The sequence below is a fragment of the Tyto alba genome, unplaced genomic scaffold (genome assembly GCF_018691265.1).
Source record: "Tyto alba isolate M040663 unplaced genomic scaffold, T.alba_DEE_v4.0 Super-Scaffold_23, whole genome shotgun sequence".
Classification (NCBI taxonomy): domain Eukaryota; kingdom Metazoa; phylum Chordata; class Aves; order Strigiformes; family Tytonidae; genus Tyto; species Tyto alba.
This window is the reverse complement of record NW_024881297.1, coordinates 27,590,105-27,606,078: the sequence shown is the minus strand read 5'-3', so window position 1 is coordinate 27,606,078 and position 15,974 is coordinate 27,590,105. Positions and strand designations below refer to the sequence as shown.

General features: G+C 63.8%; 1 protein-coding gene across 2 annotated transcripts; it reads left to right on the top strand.

The window, feature by feature from the left end:
* The first annotated feature begins 339 nt into the window (after positions 1 to 339).
* Positions 340 to 15,736, top strand: NXPH4 (neurexophilin 4). 2 transcript variants are annotated; one of them, XM_042796804.1, is made up of 3 exons: positions 340 to 453; positions 14,068 to 14,478; positions 14,563 to 15,736. In XM_042796804.1, exons 1-3 carry the CDS (start codon positions 406 to 408, stop codon positions 14,833 to 14,835), a joined length of 732 nt encoding a protein of 243 aa, XP_042652738.1. In that variant the 5' UTR covers positions 340 to 405; the 3' UTR covers positions 14,836 to 15,736. The 2 variants fall into 2 exon arrangements, with proteins under 2 accessions (XP_042652738.1, XP_042652737.1); XM_042796803.1 differs by having other exon boundaries at positions 14,068 to 15,736.
* The last annotated feature ends 238 nt before the right edge of the window (positions 15,737 to 15,974 follow it).

Here is a 15,974-nt window from a genome sequence, read left to right as displayed (position 1 = left end):
GATCGGGGCCATCCTAAGGGCACTGGGCTCTCCCGGGAGAGGAGGGCAGGGTCCGCGGAGTCCCGGGGTGCTGGGGTCTCCCGGGAGCGGGGGGCAGCCCCGGCTCTGGCCCCTCCCCGGGGACAGGGCTGGCCCGGAGACGCCCCGGGGTGCGGGCGGGGGCCGGGTGCAGGGTCCCCGGGGCGCCCCCCCCGGAGCCGCCCCCGCCCGCACCCCGGTGCCCGCCGCCCGCTGCCCGGTGCTCCCCCCGCGGGGGCGGCGGGCCGGGATTGGCGGGGCGCCGCGGAGGCGCCGCCCGGCCCCAGCAAGTCTCCAACTTTCTTCCTGCCTCCCCTCGCCGCCGCCTCCCTCCTCCGCCCGCCCTGCCGCGCTCCCTCCATCCCGGGAGCCCCGCGGAGCCCCGCGATGCTCCGCTGCCGCCTGCCCCTGCTCGGGCCCTGGCTGCTGCTGCAGGTACGGGGGGGACCGGGCGCGCCCCGGCCGCCCCCGCCCGCGGGCGGCAAAGTTGCCGGGGGGGTGTGCGCGGTTCCTGGGGGGGTTGCAGTTCCAGCGGGGGGTGGGCGTGCAATTACTGACGGGGTAGTGTAATTCCGGGGGGTCCGTCCCATTCTGCGGGGGGACGTGCGGTGCTGATTGGGGGGGTGGGGGTGGTCGTGTGGCTACTGGGGAGACGTGCGGTTTGGGGGGGGGGGGGGGGGAGGTGTCGTGGAATCGCGCGGGGGGGCTCAGGCAGTCACAGAGATAGCGGACGATCGGGGGGGGCTTGTGCAATCCTGAGGGAGAGGGTCGTGCAATCACGGGGGGGGGGGGGGAGGTTTTCAGAGAGGTGAATGGGAGAGCACGGGGGGGCACCGGGCAGGGCTTGCATAGCGGGGGGGTCTTGCTCATCCCAAGTTACAGAGGGCTCGGAGCTGTCCCGGACTCTGCGCGGGGGGTGCGGGGCACCGCGCTCGGACATGGGGTGTAGCTGGAGGCCGTGGGGCGGGGGGAGCAGCGGTGGGTCCCGCCGCCGGGGCAGAGCTCGTACACCCCCCGGTTGCGAGCAGCTCCCCCTCCCGTTGCAGAGCGCGGAAGGCGCCGTCTGGCAGGTGCGGGGGGGGGGGGGGGCAGCGAGACGCGCGAGACGGAGCCGCGCGTGAGTGTGGGGGCTGCCACGCGTAGGCGGGTCGGGGCGTCCGACGGGGAGGGGGGGCTCTGCGGGGGGGTCCGGGGCCCCCTGCATGCCGTGGGGTGCACTTGTCCCGCACCCCGCACCTGCGGCGCACCTGCGGCGGGGGCAGTGGGAGCCCCCCCGCTGGCTGTGCCGGGGAGTGCGGGGGGGCCCTGCTGCACCCCAAGCAGAGCTGGGGCACCAGAGGTTTCCCCGGCTCTGCCAAGGGTGTGAGGGCTGAAACCACCTGCAGAGGTGATGCCTCATCTCTGTCCTGACTTGGTGCGGGCTCAGCTCCAGCGCTGCCGTGGCCTTCACTTCTGCTGGGGGGGGGGCCACCTCCCTGCCAGCTCCGTCCCCCCACCTTGCCGGGGTGCCCCCTCAGCCAGGGGCTTGGTGCACTGGGCATTTGCCCCAGGGACAGGCTTGGCCTTGCTGAGCCGGGTGGGGGGCTTTGCCTGTTCTTGCACCTTTGACGTTTTGTGGAGGCTGAGAGGCTGCAGATGCGGAGACACCCTCCCCACCCGCAGAGCCCTCCCCGTCATGTCCCCCAGGCCCAGATATAAGATGCTTCCCAAGGCCACTCACCCCTCTGTGTCCCCCGTCTGCCACCTCCTCTTGGAGCCCTGCGAGGCTTTTCCCCCCCAGTGGGAACTGCTGTGTTTGGGGGTACAGCTGCATCTGGCACCAGCATCTGTGGTGGTCATGAATGGGGGGATTTGTCGTGTTTCCCCCCCCCTCCCCGAACCCTGCCGGGGGAGCTGGGCTCATCACCCAGCAGATCTGATTTCCTGACACTCCATTTTTACTTTCTGTGTTTCATGAATAAAATCAAACGAGTCAATTCCCTCTCGGGAATTGGATGCACATCAGGGACACCCCCCCCCCTCCTGCCCCCCCGCACAACCCTACCCCCCAGGCGAAGGCTCTTGCAACTTGTCTCTCTCCAGCACGCTCCTCTCTGTATGTATATAGATGGATAGATGTGTGTGTATGTCTGTGTGTGGGGGTGGCTCTGCATGACCCCCCCCCCCCCCCCGTGTCCATCTAACGCAGAGCATCTGTCGGTGCTGGAGCTGCTTCAAGACAAATGGTTTTGTTTTGATGAAATCAGGAGCAGGGCGCTGCCCCTGTCCCCCTCCCTGCCTGCACAGGCAGCAGCAGGGCGGGGGGGGGGTGAGGTGGGGGGCTCACAGCCGAGGGGAGCGGGCCCATCCTGGCGCACTGGGTGGGCACGTGGGTGCAGGAGCGTCCTGCCACGTGCATGGGGAATAACCCCGGGAGATGCGGCGTGGGGCCAGCCAGTGGTCTGTGGGCTTCCCACCATGGGGACGGTTTGCAGGAGGGGCCAGGGTCTGCACAGCCACGCGCCCAGACAGGTTGCAGTCAAAAGAAGATGAAGCTGTTCCTGCCCCCTCAGTCCTCTGGGCCTGTTGGGGAGAAACTTTCCCGGCCCCTCTTGGGGGACTGGAGGCAGTCGGGTGGGGGTCAGGCCTGCTGGCTCCCCCTAGCCCCAGTTGCTGCATTGGTCCTGAGCCCCCCAGTGCCGCGTCCCTCTGGGGCTGGGGCTGTGGTGGGAGCGATGGGTGATGAGGCAGATGTGGCTGCCTCCCCCCGGGGTGAGCACCTGGCAGACAGCGGGTGCATTCACCCCAGGGTGTGTGTTTGTGCGAGCGCTCCTGCTGTAGGAAGGACAAACCCCCGGGGTGTCTCCCCGCCACGCTGTGTGTTTGCTGATTGTCCCTGCTGGGTGTGTGCTTGTGTGTGCGCGGGTGTCTGTCTCCCTGCTGGGATGGACAAGCTCTCCCAGCCCAGCGGGTGCCTGCCTCTGCTGTGTATGTGCAGATCACCTCCCTGGGGCTCCCCACCCTTCGTGGCTGCTTCCCCTTCCCTGTGCCTGGGCTCGGGATGGCAGCACCTGGGCAGGTGGGAATGATGCTGCCGGGTGCTCACCGCAGGTGATCTCCCTGCCTCAGCCTTTCTCAGGCTGCTGGTTTATGTTTATGCATTAGATTTTCTTTTCTGTGCATTGAGCATTAAATCTTGGGGGTCCCTCAGAGTAGGGCTGGCCTTGCTTCCCACTGGTTTAGGTCCTGTCCATCCCCCCCCCCACCCCAGTGCACCCGGGAGCAATGGGAGACCCACAGCTGGGGCAGGCTGGGCGTAGCTCCTGGGCGCTTCCCACAGTCGTCCTTGGGCTCAAAGGGGCAGCTGTAATTTTGCAGAGGAAGGGCAGTTCCTGGCCAGCAACCTCCTGGCCTTCCCAGGAGGTGGATGCTGGCCTTTGCCCCACGGTCCCCAGTGCCCAGGTGACAGTGTGATCCACACCAGGTGCCAAACAAGAGCCAGCGGAGTGGGGGGGGAGCGGGAAGGCATGATGCTGGTCCTGGAGCAAGTGGGTGCAGCCGGGGTGCCTGGAAGGAGAGCAGGGTGCGGTGGCTCGGCACAGCAGGGGGACTGGGGCACGGGGTGTCTTTCCTCACCCCTGCTCTGGCCCCACTGCCTGCCGGTGCCTTTGCAGGAACGTGCCTCCCTGGCACCGTGCCTCGGTTTCCCTCCTTCCTGGCAGGCGGGAGGTGTGATAGTGTGTGTCTGTGAAGCACCTGGTGTGTTGCTGGCAGGTTTTTCTTTCCTGGATTAACTCTTCCCAGGAAAATCCTGCCTTGCAGTGCTGGTGGCCGTACCAGCAGGAGACTGGTGGCGTGGGACGCCAGCCTCTGGGAAACTCGCCCTGCCTCATTCCCTTTCCCTTGCTGTCACCCAAGAGCTGTCACACGTCTACTGGGTTGCTGGCTGACAGATGGCTTTGCTCTTAAGCAGATGCTGCCATCCCTTTTGGTGCAAGGACACCCCTATTCACCCACCCCCACCCCCCCAGCTCCCATTAATGGGGAGAATTTAACTGTTTCATGGCTCAGAGATGTATTCTCCATTTGGGGCCAGGGGAGGGTAAATGGGGTTTGGGGGATGGTGCAGCCTTGCAAGCCCCCGTTTGGTCAGGGGTCCCTCTGTGCTCAGAGCTTCAGGGACCAGCCCTGGCAGGATGGTGTCCAGTCGGCAGGGGCCAGGGGAACAGCTCCTGCAGTCCCCCTCTCCGGGTTCACGCAGATCTCCCGAGCTGACCGTTGTTGCAGCGGGTGCTGTGTGCTCAGCATGGCTGAGCTAATCTATCGCCAAACAAACACACACTGTTATTCCGAAAGAAGGTTTCCAAGCGACTCATTTCCCTTTTTTTAATAACTCTTCCCTGTGGTGCCCTTTGCACCCTGAGCTGGGAGATTCAATAAGGCTGGAGCCTGGAGCGTGGCGCGGCTCAGCCTCCCACCAAGGGGGGGAAGCAGTGGCTAGGGAGGGGGGGCACCCAGGGGTGCCTCCCGGCCAGACCCATTCCTGCTTTCCTACTCTGTTGTTCTGGCTGAAATCCGGGGCCTGCTTTATTGCTTTCTCCCCCCCCCCCCCCGTCTTGTTTTTAATTGCTAGTTTTCTACCAGGTGCTGGCAGGAGGGCTGGGAGCGGGTGGCCAGAGCTGGGACACTGAGGCAGCTGGCAAAGTGGGCGCTTCCCTCTGCGACAGCAGCCCTAAACCAAGTACCCGTCAGCCCCACTGCTAAGCACACCCGTGCCAATTAACACTCCTAGATTAATGACTTTTGCCCTCCCTCCCTGCATCCACAGCTCCTCCTCCCAGGGAGCCAAAGTCCCGGCAGCCGGTGGCCCAACGGTGGGGCAATGCCGCACTGAGACCCCAGCAGCTGAAGCCTCCCACCCCCCCTGCCTGCCCTGGCCAAGCTCCAGCATCTCTAAAGAGCTGCCTGGCTCAGCCTTCGCGCTCGGGCGCTGAAGGTAAATGGCCCAGGAAAGATGAAGCTTCCTCTCCAGCCGCTTGGATTGCTACTAAAGAAATAATCACGTCCCTGTGCCCGTGTTCCCCCCTCCCTGCCTTTTTTCCTGATCGCTGTTGCAAAAGGAAAGTCATTGTGGAAATGAGCGCCCAGCCTGCAGAAATGATCAGCTGCAAAGAGCCTGCAGGGCCTTCCACTCATGGTGGGATTAATTTTCCCCTCCCCAAATAAATCCCCATCACACTGTGGTGCTTGGACAATGGGCTGACCGCTGTACACCTGGGGCATGGCAGCGTGCGGACCCCGTCCAACCCCTGTGGCTGTCCCAGCAGCTGGGCTGGCATTGGCAGGGGTCACGGTGGGCAAAGACCCTCTCCTTCCTCCTCCTGGCCCCGCAGCACTGGGCAGCGGAGCCTCTGTCCTCAGCTCCTCAGCGAGCAGGGTGATGCTTTAAATTGCTTCGCCGGGCGCCTGCTTGGGACTGGGAGCCTGGCCAGGACGGTGTGTGCAAAGCAGGGCTGAATCCAGCCCCCAGGGGTGATGAGGGGGCTCTCCAAGGACAGGGGGCTGCAGGGACCCATTGTCCCCTGCTCCTGGCGGGAGCCGGTGCCTGGCTGCAACAGGGCACAGTCCCTGTGACCCCAAGATGGCACAGCCCGAGAGGAGCTGCAGCCCCAGCCATACCCTTGAGGATCCCCTGCGCCCCTGGGCCTCTTGGAGGGTTTTAATCAGGCTCTGCTGCTGGGGGGGATGCGGGGGACAGCCACGTCCCTGCCGCTGCTCCTCCCTTCCTTCTCCTGAGGCAAATAAATCCCAGCTGGCCCTGGGAATGTGCTGGGGGGGAGATTGGGGGCAGTGGGTGGGATGCTGTGCTGGGGGGCAAGGGGATGGGGTCCCCACTGAGGAGACAGGGTCCCCACTGAGGGGACAGCCCCATGTTTGCCTCTCTGTGGTGACCTTTGCACCGGTCCTGTCTCATCGGTGGGGGGTGAGTGATGCAGGGGGGAGGGGGGGCTGGAAATGCAATTTATGATCCTGCCTGATACGATCTTATAAAATTTCCCGGGCACACTCGAAATTACATTTCCATAGCTCAGGAGAAGCGATCTCCTCACACGCCGATACCTGCCACTTTTATGGCTACATTTATTGCAATAATAAAGTGAAATGGTGAGGCGAGGGGGTGGGGGGCGGGCTGGGGGGGGTGGAGAGGCAGCTGGGCAGAAGGTAGGGGCTGCGTCCCTGCGGGCCTGGGGTCCCTCTGCTTTGGGGGGGGATCTCAGGGGAAGCTGCTGCCTCTCTGCATCCCCAGGAAGGACCTTGCCTGTCAAGGAGCCAGGGCAGCTCTGGAAGGGTGGAGGGAGCCCCAGCACCACTGTGGAGAAACTGAGGCAGAGCCACAAGAGCTGAGGAGGGGGAACGTGGGCATCCCTGGCTGCTCGGGCTGCAGGAGCGACCTGGGACTAGTCCCTGCCAGCTCTGCCTCCGTTTCCCCACACGCTGCCCGTGTGAGCTGCCCATGTCTGCCTGCTGCTGCCTGCTCCTGAGTGCAAGGGGGCTCAGCCGAGGGACCTGCGGCCCCGGCACCGCGCAGGAGGGGAGCATGGCTTGGGCTGGGCGTGCAGCTCTGCGCTGGCTGGGGAGCAGCCCCTGTCCCCAGTGCCCCCCAGCCCCGTCCCCATGCAGTGCCAGGTCCCACCAGCCGAGCCAAGCTGGGCGTTTCGGTCAGGCTGGGCTCCGGCTGGCTCCGGGGGCCGCTGGCGATGTGCTGCCTGGGCGAGCAGGATTCAATTTCCTCGGAGCCCATCACCTCGCACATCCCCGTCCCTCCCGCCACCCCCGTGCCCCCTCGCCACTGGCTTGTGCACACCCGCCTGCACAACCCTCTCCCCCTTCCCGCTCCGTTTATCTCCTTATTTTCTCATTCATTCTCTTTTCTTCCTTGAGTCCAATGAGTCACACAAGCCCTGAATCCTTTGCCTGGTGCTGTCTCCTCCCTTCTATTATATTTTTTTCCTTTGCTCTTAACAGCACTTTTCCTTTTCACCCGTGGGGGGAGAGACTGGGGATGTACGTTTTTTCCCTGCTCCCCCCCCCAGCCACTTACCAGCTTCTGTCTCACCATGAAGCCCTTAAAAGTAATAAATAAATAAAACAATGGCTGAGAAAAGAAAAGGCAGGAAACGAGTGACAGGGAAAAGGAACCAAAACGAAAGAAAGGAGGGGAAAAAAAAGTCCTACTCGGGCTATGAAATATTTATTAGCCAGCGCGTGCCGAGCGCGTTAATAAAGCCGCAGCATTTGCATATTTTTTCCGTCTGCAAGGAGCAAGGTGTCTGTTTAGGGGGTGAAGGCAAACGTGTCTGTGGGAAGCTGATTTCTCCCAGCTCTGTGCCGGTTGTGCTCCTGCACGAGGTGACACCGGCCCTTGCACAAGCGCCGCTTTGGGCAGGGGTGTCCCCAGGAGCAGGACCCCAGTGCGGGTGCTGCCGCCGCTGCAGGCTATGTGTGCAGGGTAGGTGCCAGCAGCTCCAGCAGCCCAGTAAAGACCCGGTGGTGGATTGGGTTGGGCGAGCTCATCCGGGCTCTCCACCCGCCGAGGCCGTGCTGGCGCTGGGTTTGCCCGTCCCAGTGCCAGGGGTTCTGCAGCCGCCTGCCCATCGTGCTGTGTGCCCGTGTGTGCAAGCTGCTGGCATCTGCAACGCCAGCACAGAAGAGGCTGAGGAAAGACCAAGGAAATTAGGCCTTTGGGTGGTCATGCTGAGCTCTGCTCCAGGGCAGGATGTGTCCGGCTGTCACCGTGACTCTGTGTGCGTGTGTGGCAGGGTGGCCATGCATGAGTGCATCCCGACTTTTCCCCGTCTGTCACCTGCGTGACCCCTCAGTGCTGGGACTGGGGCAGGTTCAGCATCCCCTGGAGCATGACGCCCTTTCGCCCCACCACATCCATCCTGCCCCGTTGTGCTGGGGTGAGTGGGGCGGCTGGCACTGCTGCCTGCGGCAGGGTGGGGGCTCCTCGCCAGGAGCAGGTCGGGGCAGGAGGAGGGGGCCTAAGTGGCACTGGGGGGGCTGCAAGATGAGGAGGGGGTGGGCTGCGCGTGGGCTCTGGGGGTTCTGGCTGTGGGGCAAGCTGCTGCCTGCACAGATGTGGGGCAGTGTGCCGTGCATGGCTGTGCCAGCGAGGGTGGCAGGGGGGCACCGAGCAGGGCCAGCCCCTCCCAGTCCCCCCGGGTGCCCTGGCCCTGGAGCTGCTAGTCAGGGATGGGCTTTCAAGCGTCTGAGCTGGGAGTCGATGGGACACAGGGCTGGCTGCTGGGGACAGCCAACTGGGTTTCTCCTCTTGCCCTTATGAGGCTGAGATGGGGGGGGGGGGTGTTCTGCCCTTCCTCCCAAGACTGTCCTACACCCCATTCCTGCACCCCTTGCCCATGACACCCCACACCTGCCCAGCAGCCTGCAGCCCTCCCCTGTAACCCACGCTGGGCTGCCGCCCCTGGGTCCACCTCACCTGCCTCACTCCCTGTCCTGCATTCCTGTCCTTTTGCCCTTGATTCCTCACTACTGGAGGAGCAGCATCCGAGGTTGCAGTCTCCCCGGGCAGGAACAGGCAGCCAGATTGGGTCTCGCCTTGTGCTTCTGGTCTGCAGCTCCTGGGCTCCTCCCAGTTCCACCAGCATCCTGGGCCCAGCCCAGGTGTGCCCAACAGCAGGTTAATTCGTTGCCCTGGCACCAAGGAGTCATCACTGCACATTTGCCTCACAGGGACTTTCATTAGCAGCCTGCCACTCACCAGCCCCATCTGCGCTTGCTGACGCGGAGCAGCATGCTTGCGCCCAGCGTGGCAAAGGCATGGCCGTACCCCCGACATGCACTGGGGCAGGGGCACGAGGGGCACAGGAGCACCTTCATCCTGGGGTGCACAAACACACCGAGGAGCAGAGGCTCCCCTGCAAAGGCACACGTGCAGACCCACCTCGCCTCGCGCACGGATGTGCTCGCAGGGACGTGCAGGACACGTAAAAGCATTCATGCGCATTCAGCTGCATGCAGAGCGGCACATGTGTACACAAGCAACCACAGGCATTTGTTGTGTTCACCTGCACGCTTGCTGCAGGCGCACACGGGGCTGGGCAGGCACCAGGCGGTCTTGGCACTCACCTGCTGGCACCCGCGGGCGTGCACACAGACATGGGAGCACGGACACTCAGAGCTCACTGTGCACACTCGCCCACATGCAGTTGTTCAGATGTGTATTGCACGCCTCAGCATGCTCAGGCGCGTGCTTGGGTCCCTCCCCGCAGCCCAGCAGAGCCCACTGCTGCACCGCGTCACCCTGCCACCGCATTAGCACCCGCACAGCGCCAGCGAGATAAATGGGAGCTGTCAGAGGCACCTTGTTTGCTGCTAACCTTTGGAAATGCCACACCGCCCCGGGCTGCGCTGCGCCGGGGGGAGCGGGCCCACAGGGATTGTCGCTCACCACCTCCAATTAATCTCCTTGCACTAACGAAGGCAGAGGGGCGACAGGGGAGAGACCAGCTTGACCCTGCACCCATGGGGAGAGCTGGAGACCCCGATCAGCAGATCAACGCCTGCTCTGCCACCAACCCCCACCAAGGCAGGGGGACAGCTCGGAGCCAGGGGCAGGGGACAGGCTGGCTGTAGGGACAGGGCTTTTGGTGAGGATTGCTGCGGGTGCTCTGCTCCTGGTGCAGGCAGGGGCTGTTTTGCCTCGAGATGGTGCCCCATCAGTCAGGGCCCTGTTCTCAGGCTGCTGGGAGCTCGTCACAGCCTGCACTGGGGCAGCTGGTCCACCCTGCCCCTCCCTGCGCTGATCCGCTCACCTCCGCCAAGGTGACCGTGGGTCTCGGGGGAACAGCTGACGGCACTTGGCCCTGCCAGCAAATGGGATGTGAGTGGCCATCACTGCTGGTCATGACAAGCCAAATTGATGCCGGCACCGAGAGCCTTCCCAGTCCCTCCACAGCCACCCCCAGCCCTTCCTGCATCCTTGCCCGGCTGCTTGTGCACATGCGGAGTGACACACGGGTGCCTGCAGATGCACGGCAGCCCTGCACAGCCCCCCCACACAAGAAAAAGTGCACAAGGGGCTTGAGAGCAGCAAAAGCATATATCGTTGTCTTGGAGTAATGCTTAGATGCAGCAGCGCATGCATGTGTAACAGTAAAAAACAAGCGTACCAGACAAACACACATGAATGGTGCATCACAGCTGGAGCCCAGCACGCAGTGGATCCCAGCACACGGTGGAGCCAGGCATGGCCCTCCTCTGGCACAGGGGACAGATCCTGGTGTAGCCATGGAGGGAGGGGACTCTGCACACACACCCATGCAGGGCCAAGAGGCACTGGGACCCCCATGTGCGCCTGTGAAGCGTGCGAGATGTGCACGCGCGTGCATGCTGCACCCCACCACTCACAAGCAGAAACATTAATATTTAACACAAGGTGTGAGTGGGACCTGCCCTGAATGTTGACAGCGCTGGCAGGGTGCACGGGGGTGACCTTGGCTCCCCTCAGCGCTGTTGTGGAAGAGGCTTGCTGTGGCCCCACTCTACCATGCCCCCTTGCCCATAGGCTCCAAGACCCCTGACCAGCCAGGGGAAGCCATCCTACGGGGGCTGCAGCGGGGCTGCCGGTGGTGAGGGTCTCCCCCTGTGCTGCCCACAGCCCGGGATTGTGCGCACGACGCAATCGATAGCCCTGGCTGCATCGGCAGTCGCTGCCCTGCTCTGCAATTCCCTTTCATCCCCCGCTCCCCCAGCAGCTCCTGGGGAGGGACCTGGGGGTGGGTGGAAAGCTGACAGCATGGTGCCTCACCCTGAGGGGCTATGGGGCACCTCTCTCCCCAGAGGAAATGGGGCCTCTTGCCCCCCGGGAGTGCCCTGCCCTGCCTGTGCCCCACATCCCCTGGCCCCATCCTGCCCCATCCTCCTGCACAAGCCTGTCCTGGGGACCCACAGCCCCCAGTAATGCAGGGAGCTGGTGTCAGCAACTCCTTCCCCAGTACGTGCCTGTCCCCACTGTTGCCCACCGCATTCCCCTCTCCACTGCTTGCCTGTCCCTGTCCACACTCCAGCTCTGTCTCCATCGAAGCCCTGTTGCCGTTGCATCCCCATCCTCATTGCAACCCCGTCTCCCCTGCAACCCCCTTACCGCTAGCAGGGGATCATGGAAGGATGGGGCGAACTGGAAAGGGACACTGAGGCAGAGTGCTCACATAGCACTGCTGGGGGAAACCAGTCGTCCTGGCTCTCAGCCCTAGCTGCGATAAAAAGCCAGCGCAGAGCTGAGAAACCTCCAGAAACCTTTCTTAGGCTGGTGGGGGCTTGGGCAGTGTGTGCTCATGTGCATGTGTTCCCCAGTGGGCTGCAGTCTCTGTGCTGCTCCATGTCCTCTGGGTGTAGGCAGGTTTGGGGGGGTCTCCTTCCAGTGCCCCTTGCCTGCCTTGCTCATCTCGTGGTGAGGGAGGCCCACTGCCTCCCCGCGGTGGGACATGGGGGGGTCCCTGGCTGATGAATCTGTATGAGACGGATTAATGATGGAGGGTAGCTGGGGCGAAGGGCGAGTGGGGGTCTCGCTGGGGCCACCATCCACCCCACACCCCCCGCAAAATGCTGCTCTCCTGGCCAGAGGAGGGTGCTGGGGGGCTGCCCTTCTCCCCCTCCCCCATTTATCTCTCCATCTCACGGTCCTGCCTCGCTCACTCCCTCTCTCTCTGGCTGGTGAAGGCACCCGGCTTTGAAGCTGCGTTGAAATATAGATAAGGGCGAAGACAGCAGCCGTGCTCAAAGAGAGATTGGGGAGGGAGCTAGGGGACGGCCAGACCAGAGCAAGGGTCTGCGGGGGTGCTCAGCTGCAGCTTCACACTGCACAGCCCTTTGTCCCCTCTCCCTGGGCTGGAATGAGACCCCACAAATCCTCCTCCCCCTGCCCACGGACCGAGGGACAGGCAGTCCTGCTCAGACCGGCCAGTCCCCCGGAGTGGCCAGTTCTGCGGGCAGAGACAGAGCTCTGTGGCTGCCTCCTCTGCCCGGGCCATCTCCTCTGCCTCCTCTGCCTCCTCTGCCGGTGCGGCACGGGTGAGAGTGAGCACATGCCAGAGCAGATTTACGGGCTCAACCCGGCACATGCAGCAGTAGGGGGATAAGGCAATAGATCCCAGAGACAGCAGTGCGCAGCCTGGCCGGAGACTCCAGCTCAGCAGCCGGAGACGAATGGGGCAAGTGTGGTGGCTCGTAGCTGGAGCAACCCTCCATGGTGCTGCTTCATCCCTGGTGGGTGCCCAGCAGAGACTGGCCCCCACACACAGACCTGCCTGGCTGCGGAGGAGAGAGCTCAGGGGGCTCACCCTTCTCTGATGGAGGTCATGAGAAGAGCACACTGCGTTCCGAGAGGGAAACAGCATTGAGCTATTCTGACAGTGCTGCAGGGTGGCTGGTGCCAGGATGAGACCCCAGCCGTGGCAGGCAGGAGCCATCCCCAGCGCCTCTGCTCTGCCTCCAGCCTCACTGGCTTGGATTCAGCACTGAGGCATGCCTCAGTTTCCTATGGGAGCACAGCCCCCCACACTCCCCCCCGGCCCTTCCAGCTGGCGCTTCTGCTCTCTGTTCTCCTTCCACGCTCCCCTCCTCCCTGCGTCCCCCCCCCGGGAAACAGGTTGTCCAGAGCAAAAACTGCCAGAGCAGCCCGAGCACCCGCCAGCTCACAGGCGACAGTGATTGACGAGGCCGGGGCTGACGGAGCAGCATCCTGCACGCCGGGAGCAGCTGGCAGGGCAGGCAGGGGCACACCGGGCACCGGGGTGCAGAGCCAGGAGCAGGCAGGCTGAGGGATGGAGAAGCAGAGGGGCAGGCAGGCTCAGGCAAGGGAGGGACGTGGGACACGTCAGAGACAGGGTCCCAGGGCTGAAGTGGTGCCAGCTGGCTCTGCTTAGCGCTGCTGAGCCCTGCAATGTCAGTCCCAGCAGCCGGACAGGCAGAGCCTTGGCGAAGGTGAGGAAGGGGACACTGTGGTCCTGTCCCAGCTGGTGCCTGGCGGGAGGTGGGTCCCAGCCCCCGCGGTGCATGGGGTCCCTTTCTCGACTGGTGTGGCTGGGAGCTGCTGCCCGATAGCACAGCACCGGCTGCATCTCCAGAGGGTCCTGGTGTGCCAGTGCCCACCCGCATCTCCTTAACCAGGGTCACAGCTCACTCAGATTGGAGAAACCACTGCAGGTCCCTGCCTTGATTTACCCCACCAGGAGAGGAGCTGCCTCCCCTCACCCTGTGAGAGCCCTTGCCAAGGGCACCCGGCTCTGTGTTGGATGAGGGGGTGTCCCAGTGCCAGTGTAGGGACCTTGGAGCTGTCTGGTGTTTTCCTCCCTGCCGCTGCCCATCTTTTCTGCTTTTGCTGCAAATTCCCTCCCTTGTCAGAATGCAGAAAGTGACCCCAGCCTCCATCCCCCCAGCAGAGCAAGGGGTCCCGGCTCATTCCTTGTGTGCCCCCCCCTCTGCACACAATGCACCCCACTCTTTAGCCTGGTGCAATTATCCTGGAGGGCGGAGCAGCTGCCATGCAGCCTGGCGGGGGTCTCTGTAATTTCAGCTTCAGATCAGAGGCTCTGGGTAATGCAATTAGGCTTCCCTGGCAGGCGGCACAGGGCTCTGATGCCGCCCCATCTCGGTACATGCTGCTACCCGCCACCCCCATGCATTTTAATAGGCCTCAGTGGTGGTGGGGCAGGCAGTCATGAATTGTCCGGTGTCCTGATTCTTCCTGTCACAGGGACATGGATGGTGCTGGGAGAAGGAGTCCTGACTCCTGGGACAGGCCTGTGCGGGGCTGAGCAGGGGTTGGAGGTGGCATGGGTAGGGTGCAGCTATGCTCGGCTCTGGGCATGGCTGGGGGCACAGTGGATGGTGGGGGGGCACAGTGCCAAAGGGTACCTGGCCACAGAAGGGATGCAGGTGTGCAGGAGGGGTACATGGACACAGAAGGGTGCATGGGGACAGGCAGGAGGATGAGCCAGGGTTGGCAGGCAAAGCTCATGCAGTCTCTGCCTTCTTTCCCCGCAGACCGTGTGTGCTGGGGGCCATATCACCAAGACCCTGGGGTACCTGGAACTGGGCACCTCTGGCCTCCTCAAGGATGTCCCATACGGCTCCCTGAAGCCCCCGGTGCTCAACCCAGGGCGGCTGATTCCAGCTGAGCCCCCCCGGGGTGTGGGGACACCCTCGGGCGCTGTGCGGAGCCCCTGGGACTGGCAGAAGAACCAGACAGCCGGGGAGCTGCCGAGCCCCCGTGCCCGGCGCAAGCCCTCACTCAAGTCCGGCCGCACCAAGAAGATCTTCGGCTGGGGCGACTTCTACTTCAACATCAAGACACTGAAGTTCAGCCTGCTGGTGACCGGGAAGATCGTTGACCACATCAATGGGACCTTCAGCGTCTACTTTCGCCACAACTCCTCCAGCCTCGGCAACGTCTCGGTCAGTATTGTGCCCCCCTCCAAGGCAGTGGGCTTTGAGGTGCTGGTGCCAGCCCCTCCACCACTCCCTCGCCCACCCCCCCAGCAGAGCACCCTGCCTGAGGGGCGCCCGGCCAAGGCCCTCAACTGCCACGTGGAGTATGAGAAGACCAACCGAGCGCGGAAAAACAAGCCCTGCCTGTACGACCCCTCCAAGGTGTGCTTCACCGAGCACACGCAGAGCCATGCCGCCTGGCTCTGCGCTAAGCCCTTCAAGGTCATTTGCATCTTCATCTCCTTCCTCAGCATCGACTACAAGCTGGTCCAGAAGGTCTGCCCTGACTACAACTTCCAGCACGACAACCCCTACTTTGGCTGATGGCTGTGGGAAGGGGCGGTGGGCACTGGATATAGAGGCAGATGCGGGGCTGGGGGCTCCTGCAGCCTGTCCTGGCTCCACAGTGCCCCCCATCACCCCTGCACCAGCCCCCCTTCATCACTGCAGCACCTCCCTGGGCCAGGGACAGCCTGCCCGGGGCACAGCCAGCACCGGGGGGCCCGGTCCCAACAGCTCACTTGCAGCTGGGCAGGGGGTGCAGGTGCAGACCCCGGCCCCCCACCCCACTCCAGGGGCTGGGCTGGGGTCCCCAGGAGTGCATGGGTGAGTCGGTGGGTGCTGCCGAACGCGATGGCATTGGCTGGGCACGTGTCACTGCCGGGGTGGGCGCAGGTGCAGCAGTAAAGGTGTGGGGGGGGTTGCCGTGTGCTGGCCAGTCACAGTGGTGGGAGGACCCCCAGCTTCACCCTGTTCGCTGGGGGGGGGGGGCTTTTGTCTTTCTGCAGCCGTGGGAGGTGTGCGTGCATGTGTGTGTGGACACATGTGCACATACCAGTCTGTGCATGTGCGAGGGCACCTGTCCAGGTATTTTGGAGCCTTCCCCCCCGGCCCCCCCCCCCCCCGGCCCCTCCCAGGCTGCGGCAGCGTTGAGGCACCAAAGCAAGCCCCTGGTGCCCCACGGAGCACCCCCACCCCCCCCCCCACGCTGGGGAGGACCCTGCCCAGATTCGCCGCCCCTCACCCAGATTTGCAGCCCCCCCGGCTGCTGCCTGCCCCCCACCGCCATGCCGTGAAGAAGTGTCATGCCAGGGGCAGGGACCTGGGGGTCCCTGTCCCCGAGCCGGCAGGACCCTTGCTGGGGGCTACCCTCACCCCGGCTCTGGGCAGGGACTTCTTCATATTTTTTTAAGAAAATAAAAATGTAAAAAAAGTGGAAAATAAAAACATTGGAAAAAAAAAAAAAAAAAAAAAAGGAAAAGTGGTGGAGTGTGCTGGTCCCGTACCCCCACGGCGGAACCCACCGTACCCGCCCACTGCCCGCGGGCTGGAGGGAGGGGTGGGGGGCAAGGCGTGGGGGGCGGGGAGGGGTCGGGGCGCGGGGAGAAGAGGCAGGAGGGAGGGATGGGGGGGCGGGGGGGCGGGGCGGGAGTGCGGGGGGGCGGGGAAAGGGGCGGGGATGG

Excerpts from the sequence above, each read along its gene's own strand:
- NXPH4 (XM_042796803.1), top strand. The coding sequence starts at position 406 with ATGCTCCGCTGCCGCCTGCCCCTGCTCGGGCCCTGGCTGCTGCTGCAG. Across the intron at positions 454-14,067 it reads GGCCCTGGCTGCTGCTGCAG|ACCGTGTGTGCTGGGGGCCA; the intron begins GTACGGGGGGGA and ends CTTTCCCCGCAG.